This window comes from Sebastes fasciatus, chromosome 3 (assembly GCF_043250625.1).
Source record: "Sebastes fasciatus isolate fSebFas1 chromosome 3, fSebFas1.pri, whole genome shotgun sequence".
NCBI classification, from domain to species: domain Eukaryota; kingdom Metazoa; phylum Chordata; class Actinopteri; order Perciformes; family Sebastidae; genus Sebastes; species Sebastes fasciatus.
In genome coordinates this window covers 19,310,290-19,336,228 of record NC_133797.1, presented here as the reverse complement: position 1 = coordinate 19,336,228, position 25,939 = coordinate 19,310,290, and the positions used below count along the sequence as shown (strand labels likewise).

Genomic DNA, 25,939 nt, shown 5'->3' with positions numbered 1-25,939 from the left:
GTTTGTGCCAAAATAAACAAGAGCAGCTCCACGTGCAACACAATCGCATCCCGTCCAGAAATCTGGGTCTAAGTTAAGGTGACATCTCTCCTCAGAGAAATTGACCCACTCTCTGAAAGAGTGGAGAGTAAAATAAACAGGGTTTGGACTCGACGAGGGCCGGCCAACTGGCGCAACCTGTTTACACCGGGCCCTGTTTACATATAAACTTCAGATGTGGAGTTAAAAGAGAATAGGGCTGCAGAGGAGAGGAAGTCTCAGCAGAGCCTCAGAAAGGATCACAGACGAGGAGAGGAGGGAGGTAGGGAAGGGAGGAGAGAAAGTGGCAGAGAAAGTGTGAACGGGAGAGGCAGACACAGCGGAGGGGGCATGAGAGAGAAAGTTTGTAGGAGAAAGCAGATAGAAAAAGTGAGAAATCTGATATGGCTGCGAGTTTCTGCTGCCTCCCTCTCTCCCTCCCTCTCTCTGCAGATGGAGGTGAATGTAAAACAGAGTCTACTGTTGGTATCTGGGGGTATCAACAGTCTGGAGTGGGACTAAGCTGTGAGGGAAGTTAATGCCTGCCTGTCTGTCTGCTCAACTTTTCCCCTGCTCTAACACGCTGTACTTTCCAAAACACTCTTGCTGCATTCTAACACTACATCCTTTATCACCTGGACGGTGTTGGATACCTCTGGGTAGTCTCAGAGACTAGCGGTATACACACTGTGTTGTTTTAGCACATTAGTATACCTCGTCAGTTCTCACCAGGCCTCTGTATTCTCTCACACCCCATTTTAGATTTTTAGAGCTTTTATTCACATCATATTTCATTTAATGAAGCTGAAGGAAAAAAAACACACTAAAAGCTCCTGGTTTCATCTGATTCTACGCAGAGTGCAGTGCTGCTCCAAACAGATTAGAAAACTAATCTCAAGCCTTTTTCTCTTTTTGACACAGACAATTATCCCCCTTTGAGGATTGACACCGATTAATGACATTCGGGGGAGATTACATGATGCCATGAACTACAGGTTATGAAACAACTAGGATGCTAAATAAATGCATTTAGGCAGGCAAACGACCTTCCAAATATAATCAAATGTATGTGATAATCTAAGGAAAATGAACAGAATGAAATGTGTTGAATCCTGGTATGAGCACTTGGGGCTCCCCCTATTGGCCAAATAAAGTATTCTGGATTTTAAACTGCTGTCTTGCTCCTCTGTACCTTAATAACTGGGTGAAGGGTACATCCCAAAGGGTTTAAGTTAAATGTGGTGCATGTCTCATTATCTGAGAACTTTATTTCTGCTCATTATTTTGTACAGCGGTACGCATATATCTGAAAAGACCACTAAGTACCCGTTATTTAATAGGATGCATTTTCATTGCTAGAACATTTGCTCACAGAAGCTGAATATACACAAGTCTAAACAGCCGTAACAAACGGGACCTACAGAAGAGAAGGGCTTCACATCCTAATTGAGACTCAGGTACAGTACAGTATGTGCACTTCTCTGCCAACACAAACTGCCAAATCGAAACTTAAGAAAAAAAATACAAAACTTCTAAACAACAGTAAGAAAGCGCTGCTCAGTGCAGAGAGACCAGGACTTCCAAACATTAGATCTTGTGCTTGGCTTGCACATTTATTATCCTTCAGTATCGAGTAATTAGACGCCACCCAGGTAGATCAACACAAAGGTGCCGTTGTGTCACCTCGTTCAGATTGATTTGGTGTTAAATTGTTGTACCTTGTGTTGCCTCGGGTGCCTAGCTTTTAGTGAATATAGTTCTGGATGGCAAGTGGAAACACAACTATAAACACAATGCTGCACTGACAGAATGATTCATTAAAAGTGCAGTCACTGCAGTAAAGATCGGACCAATCAAAAACAGACATTTTGGGAAAATAGAACATAATGCAATAAAAAGACCTAATTACTTCCACCTGAAGTTACAGTATACTGCTACTAGTAGACAGTATATTCAGTTTCAGGTGTATTAGTGCCGTCGATACTGCACTTTGTGTCTGGCAAATCCCAGTCTTGAGTGTTACCTTTTCGTTTTGTTCGATGAGGATCTCCACCACAATGTTCTGGAACTTCAGATCCATGATGGCGGCGACAGTGTCCTCCTGTGGCCTCATTAATGTGGGGCCAAACACCACGCCCAGGTTGGCCACAGTCATCAGATTCTGCTTACTGTGAGCCGCCACGCTGAGGAAAGATAACAACTCACATTATACACATTTTACTCCAATTTACAACTTCACTGATATGTATTTTTTTTTAGGATAGAATGAAACTGTACTAAAGTGAGAAACAATAACCTCTGATTGTATCTTGTTAAGATTTAACAAGGGACCACTTGACAGAAAAAAGGGATGGATTAAATATGAACAAAGAACAACAGGGCAAAACTCTACTCTACTGTAACTGTAATGTATAGAGGGCTGCAGGGATGACGTATTTTTGTAGGCCAACCAGGAAATTATCATCGACAAAATACCAATGAGATTTTTCAAAAATGTTTATGATACTTACACGTTTTGTTCAGCAAGATAATCTTCACAAATAAACACCACTTTTATGATTATTGAAGTGTGAAAGCAATCGGCCGAATTAAAAAGCTAACGTTATGCTATAAACGTCACCACCACTAAGCTTAAGGCGGACTATGTTCGTCATGATGACGTTAAGTAGTCTCATTTAACGACTTGGTAGCAACTGCCTTTTTTTTAAGACATATAAAAGCTCAAAAATTCACACGTGGGATATTTACTGACGTATTTTATATCGTAGAACAAAATGTTAATATCTCTTAAGCTTGTGTTAACCACAGACCTTATTTCAGGCATCTAACTAAAAACAGATTAAAAAAAAAACACTGACATCAAGACTCATTTCTGGGTTTTAAGACCTACGGCACTCTATTACTATAAAAAAAAGTTTTAGGAAATTAAATGAAAACTTAAGTATAAGAGTAAACAAAAAAACAAAGACAAACATAGTAGCAAATGTCAACTGTGGCTTGGCTGCTGCCTGAAAAACACCCTTGACATACAGTACAGGTTATTCCCGTGCAAACTGTTTAAAATAGGTGGGGAGCTACTAGGTCGTGCCGCATCTCATCTCGTGATCCATTTAGTTCACTCATTAAATATACAGTACGGCATTTGCTGTGTAAAATTGCTCCTCTGCTCTTTTTCCCCTAAATGTCAATGTTTCATTTCATTAAATTGTAATGTAAGGTAATTGTTTTTATGATGTTAAAGAGAGGTGGTCTTTCTTTGAGGCGAGGCAAGGCGGCTTACTTCTAATTAAAAGCACTGCAGAAAAACCCTCAAGTATTGTTTCTTCCCTTAATGCAGCGTTTCACAATGAAAGTCCAAAATGGCTCAAGAATTACAACGAGATGTTGCTTTCTTTAGGGATTACTTTGAACCCTTTCTTGATCTTTTTGATTCTGTGTATTACTTCTTAGTTTTTCTTGATGATCCAAAGTTTTGTCGCTCGCATCACGGAGGTGCTGAAAACAGTGAATACATAAAGCAGACACTGCATTTTGAGATAACATGGCAACTAAAAATGGGGGGATTTTAGTTTATCTTGTGACATTTCAAATTGTTGCCAACAACACTAAGCTGTAGCAAATCCTAACCAATACTCTTCAATCCTAACATTAAGTTGTACTGCATGTACAGTTTGGCATTTACCATTCCCTACACTGGATATACATTAATGAGAGATTTGTGCATCCAGACTTCTTGAAGTTACACAAATGCCACCGATAAGGCTTTCCATATCAATTCCAGCAAACAACTATAAATACTTCTGGCAGTGGCTATTCTGATTATTTCAACAACACGGTATTGACATTTGACATGGAGGAATGATAAGTCTTACTAATGTCTCCTAGATCACCTTCAGTAGATGAAACTTTATCTTAGGAGGTCAAAAAAAAGTGGAGAAAAAAACCTTAATTTGAAGAAAAAAAGTTGTACGGACAGGTGAAGAGATTTCACACTCAAAATGTGATGATATGCAGCAGAGCAGCAGAGACAGTTTAAATAGCTTCAAAGGATGCCTTTGAAGACAAAAACATTGGTGACAACTCACATTTATAACATCTCTGAAACCATTTCAGATAGGAGTGTGAAATTCTGGCTTTGCTTCCTTCCCCTGCAGGACATGCACACACGCCAACTTCAGAAAAATATTCGAGTCTCTCCAGTCTGGAGAATTTCACGCTGGATAATCCAAATTCAATTTCAATAGCGCTGCCTTTTTACCAGAGCCTGATTCTGCAGCGGGTTTCTATGAAATAAGATCCAGCAGACTTTCACTGCCTCAGGGAAGAGGGATTATTTACTTATCTTCAATTTGCTCATATTTAGTTTATAAAAAGCTTGCTGAGGTAAAACCTTGTAATGTTAGCTAACATTATTTCTTAAATCTTTCTTCCTATCTAATCACACAAATGGAGTGATGCACAATAGTGGTCTCTCCAGGGGTGTATAGAGTAATCTCAAGAGAGGGCTTCATTTGAGAGGGCCATTTCATTTCACTACACTGCACAACGTGGGTATGCTGAACAGGTATGCTGAACACAATCCTCCCGCAACAACTTTTAATAATCTTAAAATGACCCAAGAAAGGGCAAAAAAAAAAGGAAATGTTAAGATGCTAGCGGCGTCAATTTTCTTACCCAGCAGTCACTGAGTAGACAGAGAGGAGATGGAGTGACAGCAGGGAAGGGGGAGTGAAGAGAGTGGGAGTGAGGGAGAGAGAAAAAGCATGTGGAGTGAGAATGAGGAGACAGACAGGAAGAGCAGAAAGAGAGAACTGAGAGAGAAAGAGAGAGAGAGAGAGAGAGAGAGAGAGAGAGAGGGGGTGGAGATTGGCTGAACTATGACCAGGGAACTATGAGCACTCACTTGGCCAGATGCTTCATAAGCAGCCCGAGGACTTCTCGATTCCTCTCCGGCAGTTTGTGGACCAGGCAGTGGACGGCTTGGATGCGAGACTCTGGACTACCGCCCTCTGTTCAAAACGCAGAAGCAGAAGCAGCCATGCACTGGCGTTAAACTACAAGGATTTCTCTGTGCTCCTCAGGTGGCAAAGCGCCAACACAGCTGCGATCGAATACTGTACAACATTAGCGGATTTAAAGAGATGATGATACACTACATACACTGCTGATTTGAAGCAGAGTTTAAGGTGCAGACACACCAAATAGAAGTAATTTAGCAGAATAATTGAACCCTCTACTACTTCAAAAACTATTTGGATACATTCAGGAAAACTATAAATTGAGCAAAAGTTAGTGGACCTTTAAGGACACGATGATCAGAGGCTATCACCCTCCAGTATAAGGATTGGGAGGATGATACATCCCAGTTTAAATAAGTGAGGAAGAGGTGTGAAAGTGATATATGGTCTGAAGCCTCCCAGAATTTGGCAGCAGGGACCACTATGCTGGCGAAGGAGATAGCTTTACGTTACTGTCGCTACCGTATAAAAGGGTTGTGCTAAAACCCCCCAAGATCATCTCTTAAACATTTCCTCACACATGGGCATCTGACCGCCCACACACACACACAAACACACACACACACACACAGGCACACAAAACATCATTACTATGGGAACGACAAGGATTTAAACATGGAAAAAGCTGCTTATGGATGCTGTCATCCATCAAAAAAAATATTCGTCGCTAATCCATTTTTTCCCCCTCGTTATGAGGGCATTGCGAGCGCCTGATAAAAATGTCAACCTGATCCAATTATAGCACTTGTTGTAATAAGATTCAAGTTTGGCTTGCTTTAAAAAAACATTTCCCACATAAATGATGTTATGTGGGCGGGAAAAAACGGTGTCTTTTTGCTGTTCAAGGTCACTCACTGGACCAGTTAAGGGCATGCAAATTATAGCATATTTATCATTTTTTAAAGCTTTTAGCTTTAACCTTTAATGGCTTATTTGGCCACAGGTATAAATTAGATGAAGATGGGCAGTAAGCTCACATGGGATTCTTGAATGGCTAATAAATGTCAGAAATACAAGTGTTGTAAAACAGTCTGAAATGTCAAAAATGTACGTCTGAGCCAAATTCATCTCAAAGGCTTTTTTGAGCAACCAGAGTGGGTAAACTCTATTCACTGGGAGTCAACAACATTTCATCACATTTCTCATAAAAAAAACAGGACAAGAGTGTCCTCAGATGTTGGGGGTGCACATTTCTGAAACCAAGTAAGAAGACATAAAGGTATAGCTTTAAACATTACACTTTTTAGAGACCCCTGTCAAGTGTTTAAAAGATGAGGACAACGATGGATGGATCCTAATCAGCATTCAAGACACACACAGACCAATAGCTTTCAGACTATGACTCCTTTACTTAAGAGGATTGGCCACTATTACCCACTAAAAAGAATTGGTAAAAAGTTTACATAACAGTTAATAAATGTAACTGTTTTTCACTTGACTGCATGTTTTCAATAACTCACGGCAGGACAAGAAACAATTGGACCCCAGAGTCTAAACTGACAACACATGTGTACACTGTTGTTTGATTAAGTGATGGTATAAGAGGTGGTCAAACTTACTTGCAAGGCTAATAAACTCTTTGTAAAGTCCATAGGTCATCAACGGCTCAGGAAGGCTCCTTCACAGAGATAGAGAGAGAAAAAGAGAGAGAGGGTGGGGTGGGGGGGTTGGATGGAGAAGTGAGAGTTGAAGTGAGCGAGGGGGGGACAGAAATAGCCGGCACACTGTTTTATAGGGTCTGCACACAGCAATGATTAATGTGGCCGGGGCAGGGGATGGAATTAGATGGTGCACACGTTGAGATAACCAAGTTCATCTGAAGGTACTTTCACACTGCAGCTGGCCAGTGGCCGAAGGTACTTAGCCTCAGAGGAAACGGAGGAGATTGACCCTGCTTTATTCCAGCAGGCCAGACACAAAGTAAAAGACAAGTCAGAGCAACACTAATATAGCATTAACAACATGGATATGCTATGTTAGCTTAAACAGTGTCTAAAAATGATTCATAAATGTTGCAGTGAGTATTGGCTGACTAAAACACGGCGAAGCTCTCCTTTACTTTGGGAGTTAAATGGTAAACGGACTCGCACTTATATAGCGCTTTTCTAGTCTTCCGACCAAGGTGCCAACCTGCCCATCAGGATCTAATCTAAATACTCATTCAAACACCGATGGCACAGCCTTCAGGAGCGATTTGGGGTTAAGTATCTTGATCAAGGACACTTCGACATGTGACCGGAGGAGCCGGGAACAAACCACCGACATTTCGATTGGTGGACGACCTGCTCTACCTCTGAGTCACAGCCGAGAGGAGACTGTGAGTGTGGCAGAGGCCAACGACCCGTAACAAACCGCTTCCTTGAAAGGGTCGAAGTTTAAAATCAAAACACAACCTTAATAATAAATAAATGAATAGGACTTGTCAATTACACCCTGATCAGATACATGTTGATGAATAATAGTCCTCCAACGCTGTTATACAGCAGTGGACACTTAGAATTACATGAAATATCACTATTATGATTTTATGGTAGCACTTAGTTAACAGTAGTGAAAATAAGAGAGAAGTTAAATAGAACATCAACAGCTTTGATGTTGTTATTCTTTATTTGATGTTTTAGTACTGTCAATTAAACTGCTACCAATTACTGATTATAATTATTATTTAGCTTTTTCAATTAGACATTTAAATCTGTTATTTTCACAATAACATCTCACAGCAAAATGAACATGAATGAACACGGTTTAACTGTGCAGGTTAAAAAGCAGATAAATCAAGGTAATCAAGGTAATGGACCTACAACATTAAGCATTTAAAGGTCCCATATTATTCTCATCTTCAGGTTCATACTTGTATTTTGGGGTACTACTAGAACATGTTTACATGCTTAAATGTTAAAAAAAAAAAAACTTTATTTTCCTCATACTGTCTGCCTGAATAAACTCTGTCTGAAACGCTCTGTTTTAGCGCATTTCAGCGGAATTTCAATGGAATTGTGTTGCTAGGCAACGGCTTGGGTCCATGTTTACTTCCTGTCAGCTGATGTTATTTATATACACTGCAACAGGAAATAAACTGGGACACATTGATAATGTTTATCACAAAATTACAGAAATCTTGACAGCTTGTTTTAAAGGCAGAGTTTCTGAATACGGGCTGTGTGTATTTCTCCATGGATTCAGAGTTTCACAGTATTTATATTGCACTTAAACTTGCTTTATAGTAAAAAAAGACATTTACAATATGGTACAAGTCTCAGCTTCTTAGGAGTATTTTTTAATGTGTTTGCAAAGTAAACAGGCAAATTCCAAACTCAGAAAATACAACTTTGCTCTCATATAAATAAGCAAAGCCAACTCAATTTGTTGCTAACCGCACATGTTTACAAAAACAAATTGGCATTTAAATGAAAACTGCCTCAGCTTCTTGCAACCAAACTACATTTTTAATCTTTGAACTTCACCCACACTATGTGTCAACCAGGAAGGAGTTGGTGAATGTGGAACACGCATACAGTAAGCAACGTGACCTCGCGAGGAGTTAATTATGCACTTTTATAAAAATGAGTTAATTATACAAAGACAGAGACGACAATGGATTAAATGTTTCATATTTAAGTGAACGGAAGATTTGTCATATTCATCAAACGAGAGATATACAAAGAAAATGTTCCATTAACCACTGGGGTTGTCTTAGGTCAGAAGTGGATTTGCTTAGACACACGTCAACTCTGAATCAACTATGCACCAAGCACAGGTGTCTCTGGACTGGTCAAGCCAAGTCACATCCTCTGTTTGAATGCATCAATACAACGACAACAAATTACGAAAGTTAGAGCTAAGGTGGGTAATGTATTTTAGAAATATCTTTTTGTTATATTTGTTGAAATTCTCATTACATAACGACAGCAATTAATAAATCAAAAGCTCTAACAAAAAAAGAAGAGATAAAAATATTGTATCTGTCACAGGACTGTAATAAACCCATCCAATCATTTAATTCAGCTCCCTTTTGGAGCTAGTTAGCAGCTTATGCTGCTAGTTACTTTCATTGAAAAAGAGTTGGCAACACTGGGCTGGGTTTTTCAGTTGGATTTTTTAAAAATCTAGTGTACTCTTGTGGGTTTCTCCAATGTTACCTCTCCTGTACCCAAGCTTTAACTTATATCTCATAATGTGTTCAGGGGTCACAAAACTGTACTACTACTTGTACTTATGTACGAGTTCTACCAAAATATTTTGTTGTGAGTGACAGCTGGTGTTAAACTGATCACAACAGAGGTTTATTAAGAAATTATTAGCAAATGAACAATATCATGAATGTTTACTGGGTAGAAACTGATGGTTTTAGGGCTGCAAGTAAGGAATATTGTCATTACTCTGCCAATTCCTTCTAACATTTCATTGTTCTGTCCATAAAATCTCAGAAAATGTTGGAATTATAACTAACTTGTATTCAAACAGTCCAAGATTGCTTGTTTTATTTAGCCAACAGTGAAAAAACCCAGAGATATTTGGTTTACAATCACATATAGAGCTTCTAATTGATTAGCCCTCAACTATTAAATCACATGTAACTATTTAGATTTTTCTGGTTTCTTTACTCCTCTATGACAGTAAACTGAATATATTTGAGTTGTGGACAAAACAAGACATTTGAGGACGTCATCTTGGACTTTTGGAAACACCGATCCGCATTTTTCACCCATTTTCTGACATTTTATAGACCAAACAACTAATCGATGAACTAATTGACAGATTAATAAAAATAATGGTTAGTTGCAGCCCTACACATATGACACAGTAAAGAATCAGCAGAAAACAGTGAATATTTGTGAATTTTTGCTTGCAAAAATAACTAAAACAATTAATTGATTAACAAATTAGTTGCCATTTAATTATTTTATTATTATAATTATGTTTATTTTATTTATCATTCGACAGCTTTAGATGGTTTACATCATGTTTATGTGTGTGTCTTTCGTCTCATTGATCCTTACCTCAGATAAAGCTTGAGTGCACTCGTTACTGTCTTAACGTCCCAGTCCTCGCTGGCAGACAGATCCACGTCGTTGCTGTTCTCATCTGATGAATCACAATCATGAAACATATTCTTACTCGGTAACAACACAAAGCACCAGCTAACTATTGTTTTTCACATTAAGCAGCCAAAGACTGTGATTTTGTGGGCAGCCTAGAAAGTCAAAATATGTAACATAAATATGTAACTTGTAATTAGCCATGTGAGGATAAAAGCAGTGCTGTTATCCTTGGGGGTCGAGTCTAGTTTAGCCCCAGTGGATATGGAAGGAAGTTACAGCTTGCTGCTGGTTCTACACTCATTACAAGTTTAATTAATCCCTCACAACTTCACTGGCTCCACAGGGACTCCGGGGCTGTGTTGTACTGGAAATTCAGGTGGCACATTATCATGACAGTCCCCGCCTTCAGTAACTTCTTATGAATTACAGAGGATGTGGAAGTGTAATGTATCAGTGAAGGTGTTGTGAGTCAGGAACTTGTACTGTACAGGGCTCAGGTAACCACGCAGACTTTAGCGTCGTGGGTGGTGGGTGGTCTGTGTTAGATTTCATCTCGGCACTACAGCCAGGAGGACTGTGTGTTTCTCCTCCTGCTCTGTCCACAAAATGGCCAGTCCAATATCAACTTCTGAAAGCAAATGTTTTTGAAGAGTGTTTGTAGCCAAAGCTGTGCCTCTGCAAGTGTGTATGTGTTGAGATTAATGGGGTCTGCACAGGCTCTATAATCTGCTGTAGCACAAACAGGCTTGGACTTGGTTAGGTCAAGGACACAAGGAAATATTTTTGGCAGTAGCAGTTGGAGTAGCATTGATTATGAAACAGCTGACCACAGAGCAGCAGCGAGTTCAGAGATATAATTCTTTGTTATGTTACCTTAGTTATCTACATTATGCCCTATGGGCACATAACAGCACTGTGGTGATTGTAGCACAGTAGCTAAAGCTAAAGTAGCTCCCATGACACCCTTAGATGCAGAAATACATTTTGCCATACATATTCATTAAGCAGGAAAGGTCTGGTAAACTAGAACAAAAAGTCCTGACCATCACACATTTTCACAACTAACAAACTGGTCTAATGAGTGTGAAAGGAAGTCCAAGATAACTTTAACAAATATCACAACAAATATTTTGTATTTTTGTAAATTTGACAATGTCATTTTGTTGTGTGGGAATGTAATTTTTAGGAGACCAGGCTGCCTCTTGTGAGAGTCCGGATCCTAGAGGGCCCGGGCTGACTCAGTCTGAACTGAACTTAAAGAGGCGAGCCCACTAGCCACTGTGCGAGGGGCATCACAGTAGGTTTCTTGTAATTTAAGTGAACTAACCCTTTTAAAGTCATCAAGAGTTGCTTAAAGATTTTGAACTGATATTATTTAACAGAAGTAGGAAGCAACATAAACCTTTTAGGCTCTGGAATAAATCCATTAATGGTCATTTCCGCCTCAAATCCTGAAAATGTGGAACGTATCGAGTAGTTCTTTGAAAACATCTCACAGCATTCCTCAAATTTGCCTCACGCTGCAATTATATCGATAGAACTAGGAAGTCTAACTCAGCAGCTTTGATAGCCATATATCCCGACCAACACCACACAGCCACATACTGTACAAGGGACAGGTCAGAGACATAATCCAGCTCACTTTTACAGTCTTCTTCCTGTTATATTATTGCCTGACATTCAATAGGTGCCGCTCTCTGTTTGTACTGTAATATGATGGGAGACTCGTTTTCTATCACTCTGTCCTCTCTGATTGGACCCTGGCCATGTCGGTGGGTGAGAGATGAAAAGGAGGAGGAGTGGGAGGATCCGAAGTCTTTCTTAAGGGTTTAAAGCTCGCTTCACCCACTCACTGTGAACTGTTGTATGCATGAAATGTTTGTGAATGTGTTAGTTTGTGCAGAAGTAGTACTTCCTCTGTCATTTCAAGGATAAAATTCAAGTTACATTCCAGGCAGCTTAAAGAAAATATCTTATTCTATATGGTCAATCAGTGAAACCAACATTTGCAAACATCAAACTGCAAGTAATATCTGTATTTTTCCCTCGTTCACACCAATATGTGGAATGTCAAAACCCACAGACGAACGCTTCTTTTATTATATTCAGGCTTTAAAGAAACTTCTTAGAGTGCTGCAGCAGAGTGTTAATGGAGTCCACAGCATGAGTCGGCAGGTTGGGAGGCTGGAAGGTTTTGGAGAGGAAGCTGAGACAGGCTGACTGCTGCCTGAGTTTGTTGTCATTCTGAACACAGAGCTGAAAGTGAGCTGGTGTCTACTGGAGACGGCAGGAAACCAGAGAGCAGACAGGGAGCAATGGAAAGGACAAAGGACAAGCTCTATAGAAAAGGAGTTGAGTGAAAAGGGATTCGAGACGAGTGAGAGGCATAAAGGAAATCGAGAAAGACGACTGATAGACTAAGCCTGCCACGAGCACATGAGAGGCGGTGTTAGTGGGGTGTTAATGAAGCAAAAGCCAAAAAAGTGCAAGGACGAGGATGGGAGGGACCCTGTATGAGGGATATAAAAATTAAATGAAGTGAGGCAAAGATACACCCAGGAACTTGTTGCACTTTAGAGAGACGTGGTTCTGATAGGCTGAGTCATGGGCTGATTCTCAGTCACTATCTTTTTAATATCGCCCCGACAAACACGTCCATTACGTCAGCACATTCAACTAACTGGAGGCAACCTAATATCACAGAGACAGTGCAGTAGCATGTAAATTTAAATTTGAACTTTAGTCAGCTCTCTCTACGCTAAATACATTTCCAGAGCAGAAAGAAAAGAATAGACTTTAACTTACCAATCATTAATGAGACGAGCTTCGAGACCTTGGAGCTTACCCCAACAACTCTGTACAGGCCTTGGTCATTAATACCTGATAGGTAATAACAATAATGAAACTTTAGTTGCATAGCACTGTTCTTAATTAAGTTGCAAAGTACTTTACAGGGAAAAGCAAACAAGGAATGAAGAGGCAAAAAAACAAAACAAGAATAAGGACAGAATATTATACATACACAACAACAACCCTGTATGTGGAAACTATAGAGCGGATACATGAATATGCCACTGCAATCTGAACCAAATTCAGTCACATAGATAACCATTTGCATAAAGAAATGTTAAGAGGGACTAGTCCAAAACTGATTTTTTTTTCTTACTGAAAAAGAGGTCAGATAAGCTGCATGTGAAGACTGAAGCAAATTAATAAGAACTTTAGAGCTGTGCAATGAACGGCATTAGTATTATCTACAGTACACGCTGCCTGCAGTGCCTTTTGTTTCAATATTGGAGCAAGTCTGCCCCCTTGTGTATAGATAAAGATACTGCACCCATGTTACCTGTTACTATCCACTAATTCTCATGTTAATATATATAATAAACCCCCTTCTCTCAACTGATCATTTCTATAGTTACATATCTGAAGCTCACCTCTCGTCTCTATGGCGCTGATGGAGTTCTTCATAAAACTCAAACCCACGTCATCCAGCTGGGCATCAACTGCAGGTGGAAGAAAAAGACAAATGCGGTGAAGCATTGAGCTCATGAAATGTAATGATATTTACAGATACGTAATCTCGTACAGCTACAGCTAGATTACTTACTTCCTCTTTCTTTAGAATAAGTTCTCCCAAGATAGTGTCCAATCTGCAAAGAAACAAAAACATCTTCATGGCTTTTTAAAGTTTATCACTTGCTTAAGCCTTGTGATATACTGTACAAGTGCAGGTAAATGGAAGTATATTAAACTACAAACAATTTTTTTCTATATAAGATGGCAGTTAAACAGAATACAGTGGGGCTACATGACTCAAGCGTGAGTGGTCGATGATGACACAGTGCAGGCGGCTGACTCACAGGTTCCTTCCCACCCATGGCCTGCATCCAGAACTTGTGGTCATCCTCTGACAGAGCCTGTACTGTTAGCACCGTGCCTGGCCTGAAAGAGAGCCCCATATACCACATCAGCATTAGGCAAAGCCTTAGGAGGTACAGTGCAGTCAGTGTCAATATAAAACAATCAAACGTGCTTAGCAATCTTTGAAACTAAAAAAACACCCTCTGCCAAGTGCACCTTGGATTTGCGGTAACTGCAAATATCAGACCTATTAGTCATCCCCCTGCTTTATGAGACCACGTGGGACCAGATGGATATCAAGTTACTCATCAGAATGGATGTGTGGACTTGAATATCCATACTAAATTGGGGGTATTGCTCTTCTATTAATACTACAGAAGAAGGGCAGGGCAGAGTTAAATTGAGTGACAAAATGAGATATCTATTACAGCAGGGCACAGCAGGGTGTGACAAATCCTCCCAGCTAAGTCTGCGAGGGCTGCCCTCCAACACAAATCCTGCTGTCCTGCCCTCTGCAATCCCAAACACATGGAGCAGCAAGCTAAACCGTAATCAGGAAGTGTGTGGAGCAAAGATCTTTAGCTAAACTGGTAATGTGGAATATCACAGCCGATAATCTGTGTTCCCTGTGGACGCTATGGACAAGGCACATGAGAATATTTACATAAAATGATACCTGTAATCAGTGGTGGATTGTAACCAAGTACATTTACTCAAGTACAGGTAGAGGTAGGTAGGCAGGTACTTTATGTTCTACTCTACTACATATCAGAGGGAAGTATTGTACTATTTCTCCACTACATCTTTTTGATAAATTTAGTTATTAGTTACTTTTCAGTTTAACAATACAAAATATAATCAACAAGTAAATTATAATGCATTATTATGGATACCACTTTATCAGTATATATAGAGTAAACAAAAAAAGCCCCATTTTTACTACAACTCACGTTTTGCTGTGCAACCCTGGGTTGTAGAATGACAATAAATGAACCTTGTAACATCAATAATTATAATCCATATAGGGCTGTCAAAGTTAACGCGATAATAACACATCAATGCAAATTCGTTTTAACGCCACTAATTTTTGAAAGCATTAATGCAACTTTGGGATTTTTAGGTTGTAGCGGGGTCAGTTTTAAAGCTAGAGTGAAGATACTGGTATCATATGAAACTAGAAATCCAAAGGAATCCATTGGTAACAAGCGTTATATAACGCTCCAAACTTACACTCAATTTTGGCGAGGAAAAACTGGCATGGCCATTTTCAAAGGGCCTACATGCCCACTTTATGATGATCACATGCAGTTTGGGGCAAGTCATAGTCAAGTCAACACACTGACACACTGACAGCTGTTGTTGCCTGTTGGGCTGCAGTTTGCCATGTTATGATTTGAGCATATTTTTTATGCTAAATGCAGTACCTGTGAGGGTTTCTGGACAATATTTGTCGTTGTTTTGTGTTGTTAATTGATTTCCAATAATACATTTATACATACATTTGCATAAAGCAAGCATATTTACCCACTCCCATGTTGATACGAGTATTAAATACTTTACAAATCTCCCTTTCAGGTACATTTTCAACAGATAAAAAATGTGCAATTAATTTGTGATTAATCGTTATTAACTATGGACAATCATGCAATTAAATGCGATTAAATATTTGAATCGATTGGAAACCCTAATTATATATGTTGTATTATATATTTATTTAATTATAATGGAATTGGAAATGGGCAATTTTGCATGACTGCTTTTACTTTTGGCACTATAAGTATATTTTGATGCTTGTACTGTTGTACTTTTATTTGAGTAAAATTTTGAATGCATGACTTTTACTTTCAACAAAGTACTTACATCCTGCGGTATTGCTACTTTTACTTAAGTAAAAGATCTGAGTACTTCTCCCACCACTTCTTGCAACTACAAATATGATCTCATTACAGTGTGTTTGAGAAACAGTGCTAGATGAGGATTTACCGATCTGTTATGTCGAGTTCTAAGCAGAACCTCCTGTCCACCATGTCTGTCGTTTTGCGGAGACAGGATTTGAGCGTGACGGACTCTGTCTCACCCTGAAAAAAAAGAGAAAGCCTTTACTGTACAGACACAAAAAAAAAAAAAAGACAAGGCATGTATAACCCACTGCTACTCTATGTGACTACGTGACTACTCACAATCTTGCCACCAGATCTGTGGTCGAAGGTCACCATGTGCAGGATTTTCTGCTCTTTGACAAATGTGCTGTAGCGCTTGACCCAACTTGAACCAAAGGGAGGCGGCCCTGGAGAAACAAGGGTGTGACACAGACATTCAGCACTAGTCGGATAGTAACATCAGCATTGCTTATCGCAGCAGTATCAGGGAAGACATCCACAATCAACAAGACATCCGCAAGTGGAGTTGTTCACTTTGCCTATATTTCAGCAACATTTTGCAGGTTCATCAATGCTGCTAAAATGCATTTGAACCTCCATGTTTTGTTCATAATAGGGATGAAAGAGAATTACTAGTCTGTTCAAACTTTTCTGCCACAACAATCCTTTAGATAATATCACTGACATCCTACAGTATGCACAGAAAACATTTCACAGGTTATGTTTTAATATGGGGCAAAACCACTCCACTTACACACTTTTACAGGAGTCAAAGGAAAGCCATAAAAGACCTCTTCTGACCATGAGATTGGACTATGTTTCCTCGCAGCAGTGTGTGTTATGAATGAGTGTAATATGACATCCCATATTAACCTCTTCCGCTCCTTGAGGGCCCCAGCGCCCTTGGCCGACTTTACTTTTTACAGAGGTTGTAACAGGCTCAGTTTTAGAGGTAAAGTGAAGGTACTGGTATCATATGAAACTAGAAACACTAAATGACGCTATGAAGTTACGTTAAATTTAGGAATAACTTTTGCAAAACTGGCATAGACATTTTCAAAGGGGTCCTTTGACCTCTGACATCAAGATATGTGAATGAAAATGTGTTCTATGGGTACCCACGAGTTTCCCCTTTACAGACATGCCCACTTTATGATAATCACATACACTTTTTTGCATGCAGTACAAATGTGTTATTTCTGCCTATTCTTAAATGTATTTGAATATTTCTGCATACTGGGGTCCCTAAACAGTCTTGAATTACATAAATTGGGTATCACTGTAAAGCTGAGACTCTTGTGGATCCATGGAGCCCAATTGTATTCATGTGTGATGATGTTAGTCCCCATAGTAACCATTTCATTGTTGTGAAACCATTTTTTGAAACTTGACGTCACTGTTTCACTTTCATAGGTAGGATGAAAATAAGGGGGTTTCTGAGCAGTTTCCAGAACAGAAGTGCTCGCCAAATTTTTTGATTCCAAATCGCAGCATGGCTTTTTGTGTGTGGTGTTCCTCAAGCTCTTGGTGTCTTCATGTGGTATTTTGGAGGGATTTTTGATAATTTTAATCAATTCTCGAGTGGTAAAAAATGGTTAAATCTAGCACCAAATTTGTAGTATCAACCCAGAAATAAAAGACTTAAACAACTTATGAGACATAATACTTCATGGGAATGGCCACCATATACTTCTATCATAATGTTCTTAGCCCTCATACACTTTCAAAATGTATTTTAATTAACTGATTGATTAAATACTTTTTTAGTTATGATTTATGACTAAAACAACTTGACACAGTGCTGAGCATCTCAAATCAATCTTTAGGTTCCCAGCTTTCAGATGATGTACACCGATTCTGTGTGACATCTATTGTTGACCTGCTATCTCCCCCTAAAGACCCCCTTTGTCCTCCTAAAAAAAGACAAAAACGGGTCTATGAAAACAAAGGATGGAGTGGAAAAGGTCAAAACGCATTTGAACTATATAAAGTTCTTACGTTTTTCCTGTACATAGAGGTAGCCTTCACAGCTGATAGGGCTGGTCTGTCTGTATTCTTGAGGTGCCTCCCTGATCCTCTTCATCAGCTCGAACACCTCTGACCGCGCGCCCTCAAATCGACTCCTTGTCTAGGGGGGAGAGAGGAAGCAAACACACGCTCCAGGAAGTCACTTTCTGGTGCTCAGTGGTTAGGTAGGAAGACCTTCCTAATGAGAGGCCACTGCAAATCAAAACTTAAGAGCTTCCCTGGGAAACCCCTGTATCTCCATGAAATCAGTTGAGGTAATCTAAAACTAAGAATGAAACAGAAATAAGACTGTAATGGCACTGTAGACCAATGGCGGTAAGAAGTTAACAGGTGGCTGAAGAAGTAAAACATGAAGTGCAGCCAGATATTTTTCTCAGCAGTTGGTGGTTAAATAAGACTAAAGGGCAAGTCAATATTGAACTTGCATCGGACAGGTATACAGAGAGAGGACTCCGAAGACCAATGATAATCGGCTTTTAGCTTTAGTGGCTGTGCTAAGTAGGAAATGATCTTCCAACAGATTAGCCGTAAGAACTTGATAAGCTGATGAGGTCTTGTTTCATGGGCCTTTCTGCCCTTTAGATGTCAACATTTTTCTAATTTCACTCTGGCACCCATTACGCTCAAGATGTTTTCTGTTCTTTGGGCAGAACAAGAACACACAAATTGTATGAGAGCTGCAACGATTAATCGAATGGTTGTCAACTACTAAATTAATCGCAAACTATTTTGATAATCGGTTTGAGTAAATTTTGAAGGAAAAAAAAGTCGAAATTCTCTGATTCCAGCTTCTTAAACCTGCATTAGGCATAACATTTTTGGCATCATTGGGAAAAAAATCCATAATAACCCTTCAGCATATTGTAATTCAAGAGTTCTGAGAGAAAACTAGACTTCTGCACCTCCTCATGGCTCTGTTATCAGGCTTTAAAAAATCTATTGGCTGTGCTCAGGCTGGTGGGCGGTACTTGGTATTTCTTCAACAGATCTCAACATGGTCACAAATTTTCTCATTTTACAGCTCAACAGTACACCAGAAGATGATTCTGAAAATATTTGAGGGGTGAAATAGGCATTACAGTAACAGAATATTGATTCATATTTGATCAGCGCTGCCTAGTTTGACCGTTTTATCGGAGTTTGTGAGTGATTGACAGCCGGCTCTCATAGACGGCAGCTGGACCGCAGACTCCGGATTAGCTCTGATTGGTTGTTTTCCTCTGGTCTGTGAAATCTTGCAGATGCCATTAGGAGCACCGGAGGACACATGATTTATTTTTTCATAGTGACCGTTTTATAAAAATAACTTTTTCTAATAATATTTGCTCCATTTCTACCCACTGCAGCTTTAACTGTGAATATTTTCTGGTGTCTTTACTCCTCTATGACAGTAAACTGAATATCTTTGAGTTGTGGACAAAACAAGACATTTGAGGACGTCATCTTGGGCTTTGGGAAACACTGATCGCCATTTTTCCCCATTTTCTGACATTTTCTAGACCAAACAATTAATCGAGAAATCGAGAAAATAATAACTACAGATTAATCAACAATGAAAATAATTGTTAGTTGCAGCCCTAAATTGCATGCAAGCAATTGTTGTCATGGTTACAATCATCCGTATCCAGATTACATATATAATAATAAAATTCTTACATTCTGAATATTGATCTGCAGTGCTCTTTTATAATGGTCAAAGTCCTTGGCGAGCTCGAAGCCCTGGTGATAAAAGGTGAAGACCGTCTGAAAGAAGGCCAGCATCTAAAAAGATAACAATACAGGAAGAAACAGATAAGCAATGTTAATCTAAAGAGTCAGCAAGTGAAAGAGAAACTCATAACAAAATCACTCAGAGCTTAACCCCATGTGAGACATCCTATATTGCCCTATGCTGTCTTTATTAATGTGAAAGTGAAGCCACGTCGGTGCCGAGAAGCCACTAAGGTGAGTCACTCACCGGCTCCACACACTCAAACTTCTTTCTCTCCTGGATCTCCTGCAGTTTGCACACATAGTCCAGTGACTCCTCCTGAAAGTGCTGCCTCATGGTTTCCACCTGGTAGTCTGCCTGTGGAGGTGGAGAGCAAACACACGGCGTGATGATTATAGAGACAGACATATGCAGGGAGGAGAAAGAATAGATCTCTGTAATACAGTGTAATTTGAGGTTCTTCTTGTTATGGCATTGTATTCTAAAACAGAGCATATTGAAGTTAGTTAGTGCTTTATCAAATACTGATGGTATTCAAATTGAGTTAATGTATATAGCCCCCAAATAACAAGTTTGTCTCAGAGGGCTGTATAATCTGTACAACAAAACCTCTATCCTTATACTGTTGATTCAGATAAAGAAAAGTTATATACAGTATAAACTGTATATACACACACAAAAAAAAAAAAAACTGTAGCAGGAAAAAAACTGAAGAAAACCTCAGGAAGTACAACAGAGGAGGGATTCCACGTCTGTGCTAACATGTACAGACAGATGACCCACTTAAACTTAGACCTATGGGCAATTCAGAGTTCCCAGTTAATCTACAGCTACCTGCATGTCTGTGGACTGTGGGAGGGAACCAGAGCACCCAGGGGGCAAATTTACACACAGAAAAGGGGGGATTTGTTTCCTTCTTGCTGAAAGGCAACAATGCTAGAATTACAGTTAACATCTAAGAACTACAAAGCAATAACACTACATATAACAGTATACCAAGTTTGCTATACAGCTCAACAGTGACGCTCAGGAAGTAAAAATCCCATTCATTATCTGTGTATTTCAACCATAATGTCATACCCATCCAAGGTAGACTGTAGTAACTGACAGCTAATCAATATCACTCTCTATGTAATAGAGAATGACTTTGCTCGTAGTATCTGGACAGTTTGTTCCATTCGCCAGAGTTCCCTCGGTCGCTGTATGTTAGGAAGTGTAATTGTTTTAGTGTAACAGCGACATCTCTGTTCAGCTCTGTAACAGCTCGCTGTTACCATGGAAATGTTTAAGGCACCCGCAAATGGCTAGTAAGGGTACATGCTGCTCTGTGGTCTGCTCCCGGATTTAAAAATGGATCAACATGGCGGCTAATCACCGAAATGTGTTTCTGAAATTATTTAAGGCGAGAAATAAGGCATGCAGTTTCTGAATCTGTCATTTTAGATTGACAACGGTTAGTTTAAATGATTTTTGGAAGTTTCCAGAGGCGACAAGTCGCCCTTCACAAGGGTTCATGGGATGAGTAGTTCCTTCACTCTTGAAGTCCCAATGAAACGGATGTTAGACTCTTTAGCTTCTGTACTGTGAGTATTCCCCAGTGAAACAGAATATATGAGCGGTGAACAGTTATGAGAGGGATTTAAATCAAATCCTTCACATTTGATTGGACTGCTAAAAAGTGGGCGGGCTTGGAATGTAGTGTGATGCTGAGCTACAGAGGACTGTGGCTCCACACACACACCTCCCTTATTGCTTGTGGTTGCAGATTGATTGATGGATGGATCATGGTCATGATATTATTGGTTGACATTGTTTCGTACTAGCTTATGTAAGCACACATCATATTTTGTTTTACAGGAAGAAAAGATGATTGGATTTTGATATAAAAATATGAAAAAAATTGATTTTTTGTACAAATGTTTTCATACATTGTTAAATAGGTGCACAATATGATCTGGATGTGATCTAAATGGGTTAACAAGGCATTTTCTTTTCATCTGGACTTTAAAATAATTATGTACACAGTCTTGTACCTTTTTTTTCTGAAATGTCAAAGGAGTGAATGAATGGGAATTTCACTTTAATAATCGGAGCCTGTCACTGTTGAGCTCTATGTAACACAACTAAAGCATCTTTAAGTGTAATATATGATATACTTTCTTACTACAGCAAGATTGCTGACATCCTTTCCTACTAATTGTCAATAAGTAAAACAAATTTATTCAATTTGCAATGAGAAAGATCAACATTCGCATACTGCTGCTTTTCAAAATATATGCCACTGTTCATTGAGTTGCCTTAAAAACTGATGCAGCGTTTATGAAGTTCATGACTCTTGTGGCTGTGAAGGAATCACTGGGTCCATTTATTCAAGTCTGATATAAATCAGTGTTGGTACCACAGAAACCCTTGTGTCACAAGAGTCACAGAGAACAGAGCAGCCTGCAGTCATAATGTCAACAGATTCAAGTGTCCTCTCTGGTTGGTGTATACAGCATATGGGTAAGCCTTACATGGCTACATGGCAAAGACAAGAACACAGAAACATTGTTTAGTGAAAGGTTGCTAAATTCTCCGGAATTTAAAATGTCCATGTCATACTACTGTAGCATGGATTGTTCCACCAAACTGCAGCGACCAGGTTTGACCTTGGTAGTACAGCACAAGTGAGCACACATTTCCTCTGCAAAACAAGCCAGGAAAACTGTTGCTGCAAGGCATGTCAGTGGAAACTCACATGGTCCAACAGGCTTTTCAGCGAGGCTCTTCCCCCCACAGCGCCAAAGGCGAAAAACCAAAACAGCATTCTCAAACTAAAGCAAAATACTTGTTTTGCTGTCATTATGAATCGCTATATTCTGCATGTTACATATCGGCTCAGGCAAGGATAAATACCTCTTGCAGCTGTGGCTCCTTCTTCTTTGCTGACATATTCAGAAGCTTTTCCAGAGAGCTGTAGTATTTCTCCGTTTCTTTCTCATACTTCTTTCTTTCCGCCTGAAGAAGGTACAGTACACATAAGGAGAACAAAATACAACATTATTTTTCGGGACAAAGGAATCAAAGCTGTGTGTGCTGTACAACTGATATGCTATAAGCATTGAACTGTAAAATATGGATTGTTTTAACATTCATTAGGATATACCAAACATAAAAACCGAATTTGGGGAGAGAAACCATCATACATTACCCTTACTGTACCAAGATGGTCTTTCCTGAACTTCTCCAGGGGTTTCATTAAGGTTTCTGTGATGTTTCTCATCTAGACAGAAGCAATAACAAAGACCTCATTGATATTTCATGTGACACAACAACATTTTCCAGTATTGAGTTCTAGCTGACTCCAATCAAGAGCGGCTTATACTTAATTACATAACTGCAATGACATAACGATTATTCTAAAAGTATCTTCCAATAATGAACTCGTAAAGTCAATTTATTTTTCCCTCATTCCTCCAGTGCTTCTGCTATGCTGGCTGCAGGACATGTCTGTGCCTGCATGCCCTTTCCTACTTTTCCTTACCTTGCACCGTGATGTCATCCCACTATGCTGAGCAGAGCAGAGAGTGTTTACCATTATGGTCTGAGCCAGGCGCTAAAACAGTCATCTCAGTCAGCCACTGATGATGGGCCCACTCCCTAACCTCAGACACTACAGACAGACAGACATTACAACAGAATGGCTGTTCATAGAAAGCCGCACACACTAAACTGTGTGTCCCTGTCCAAAGAAGAGGAATGTTTTAGATCAGAGGTTTTCAACGTGGGAGGTGTGCCTTCAAACGATTACATAGAATAGCCAAAATGTGTGTGATTTAGTTAAAGAGTTCAGAGATATTAATAAATGCCTTAAAACAGACCTCTTTTATGCATTTGTAGTCTGAAGTAGGCTTGCCGCGGTAGTCGGTGTTACTTGCCCACAGCCCCCACCATTGTTTTGCTGATTTATAGAAATAAAAACCATTTACTTATTTTTCGCGTATCAGCGCTGTGTTATCAATACATAGCCGGCGAACGGACGCTACAAACTGAATGTGAAAGTGTCCGCTCCGTACAGTCTCAGCTCAGAGTAGCAGGAGTCAAATTTCACATACGGGACGAGAGAGTTGACAGACAAGAGGATGGCGGGGGATTTGTTGTCAAAGCAAAAAGTAAAAGTGCCTATTTTGGCAATATTTCGGCAATATTTCGGATTTAAACACAATGCTATAAGGAAACCATAACGTTAAAGAGGCAATCATCGTTCGGAGGACGGAGCGGTCACAGCCGGTCTGCGTGGCTCAGCGGCGCCAAATGGAAACCTGCGGGCCCGCAGCAAAAGCTTGACCGGAGAGGCCAGACACACAGACAGCCAATGTTAAAGATCAAAGTATCTTTTCATTGTAAAATGTTGAGATGAAATGAGTTTATTGACCGCTGGGAAAATTTCCTCACTGTGGCATCCCTAGTCTGACAGTCTAGTCTGATGTCAAACAGTAATATTAGGCTATCTTGGCTCAATTTTTGAGTGTCTATGGGATCAAATAATGTAATCATGATCCCATAGGCATCCAGAAATTGAGTGAAACTAAGCAAGTAAACTAAGGGGGAGTGAGGGAGGCGCCTTTTTCCAAGCTTTGTCTGAGAGGAGGCCCACAGTCTTAGACTTTCAAACCCCTGTTTTAGATGTATTTATTTTTAAAGTATTTTTCCAAACTATCCCTGGTCATCAAACTTACTGCTTAAATTAAAAGGAGTCTTCAAAATGAGGAGCTTTTACAAGTACATCTATTACATAGCATCTACAGAGGTCACAAATAAATCACAAGACAAGATGGTGCATCATCTCTAACATCACAGTATAATAAATAGTGTGACACTTTTAACACTTCAGGGAAGCGGTTAATAACCCACTGTCACCATCAAAATCAGGCTTCCTGTAAGATTGTTCTAACTTCCTTCATATTGGATGTGTGAGGTTTGTAGTTTATAAATTAGCAATTTTAACAACGCTGCCTGATGCAGAAGCTGGCTTTGTGGTGGTGTGTCGTAATGGGCGGTATTGTTGTCTTGTTGCCAGTAGCAGCTTATGTGAATCTTTCTTGATATTTAAAGCTTGGCTGTAATAAAGAGGATCTTGTCGTCTCTGCAGCCACTCCCAAGACAGTGCTGTGACAGTGACCCTTAGACAGGAACTGTTTAAACACTATCGATACTTATCCACCCACTGGGGATCTGGTTTGCTCTGCCTGCTGGATGCTGAAGCTTTACTGTACGTCAGAGAAAATTATATTATGAGTGCCTGTCTGGATCTCTGGCGGATGACAGAGTCAGACATTAATAGATGCAAGTACCAAATATGGGCAGTAATAGGTGTGGGCTGGTTGGATATGCACACGGTGCAAGCATACAAAGCTAAACAATTCAAGTTTAATACACCACAGACAGACAGACAGACACACACACACACACACACACACACACACACACACACACACACACACACACACACACACACACACACACACACAGGTATTTCCCCTGGCGCAGGTTCTGACTGGTTGTTCTCACCATCAGCTCTCTTTGGTCTTCGAGGTTCTTGAGGAATGAGGAGAATTCCTGCAAAGATTCATCTAAAGAAGAAAAAAAAAATTAAACAGGGTAATAAATGCAATCACTATCTCACTCTCTTTCTCACACACACACATGCAGCTTAAAAGACATTATGATTATCAGCTGTTCCCACTACAGGTGCACACCAAAAACTGCTCTTAATGTGCTGGTAGAGAAAAAACCATAAACAAACAGAACTAGTGGTTAGTTTCCATCACGCAAGGAGGCAAACCAACACTTACCAATACATTTCTCATCATCGGTCTTCGCATCACCGACGTACTCAAACTGAAACTCTCCCAGGCACTGGGCGAACTTCCGCTGTGCCATCCCAAGCTCTGCAAAAACATGACAAATATAAAAAAACATTACAAGCAGTGCATTTAAAAGGAGGCTGAATGATTAATATGATATATTATATCTACAAGTTTTACTGTCCTGTCCTGAGGAAAATGTTGTAAAAATGTAACACAATATATAAGCTGTCATGAGAAGGAGGTCTGATACTTCACACAGTGTTAACCACTTTGCAAACATCCTGCTCGTCTACAGTCTGCTACATCCTGTTGCACATCAAACCCTGATGTACCACATCATCAGGGCAGGTACCACAGGTTAACACATTTAAATCTATATTTAATCATCGGTGCGTGTGACAGTCATAGCTTACACAAATAAAGAGAAAAGAAATAGCATGATGCTACCAGTGTATAATGCTGGATAGCCCCAGAAGGAAGTTGATAGTTATACCCTACAGTTGTTCAATATAGGCAAAATATCATGTCT

At 39.7% G+C, this 25,939-nt stretch overlaps 1 protein-coding gene across 4 annotated transcripts in view; it reads right to left on the bottom strand.

Annotated features, from left to right (window-relative positions):
- The window catches only part of arhgap10 (Rho GTPase activating protein 10), a 61,117-nt gene that overhangs the window by 20,185 nt on the left and 14,993 nt on the right, over positions 1-25,939 (bottom strand). For all 4 annotated transcript variants that reach the window (XM_074629415.1, XM_074629414.1, XM_074629413.1 and 1 more), the window contains 17 exons: positions 25,396-25,491; positions 25,112-25,173; positions 22,752-22,823; positions 22,457-22,558; positions 19,808-19,918; positions 19,507-19,611; positions 17,821-17,950; positions 16,123-16,229; positions 15,926-16,020; positions 13,942-14,023; positions 13,689-13,731; positions 13,516-13,584; positions 12,884-12,958; positions 10,037-10,121; positions 6,596-6,654; positions 4,922-5,027; positions 2,042-2,201 (listed from right to left, as the gene is read on the bottom strand). In XM_074629415.1, the coding sequence (XP_074485516.1) occupies positions 2,042-2,201; positions 4,922-5,027; positions 6,596-6,654; positions 10,037-10,121; positions 12,884-12,958; positions 13,516-13,584; positions 13,689-13,731; positions 13,942-14,023; positions 15,926-16,020; positions 16,123-16,229; positions 17,821-17,950; positions 19,507-19,611; positions 19,808-19,918; positions 22,457-22,558; positions 22,752-22,823; positions 25,112-25,173; positions 25,396-25,491 (1,559 nt within the window). The remainder of the gene's footprint in view (positions 1-2,041; positions 2,202-4,921; positions 5,028-6,595; positions 6,655-10,036; positions 10,122-12,883; positions 12,959-13,515; positions 13,585-13,688; positions 13,732-13,941; positions 14,024-15,925; positions 16,021-16,122; positions 16,230-17,820; positions 17,951-19,506; positions 19,612-19,807; positions 19,919-22,456; positions 22,559-22,751; positions 22,824-25,111; positions 25,174-25,395; positions 25,492-25,939) is intronic.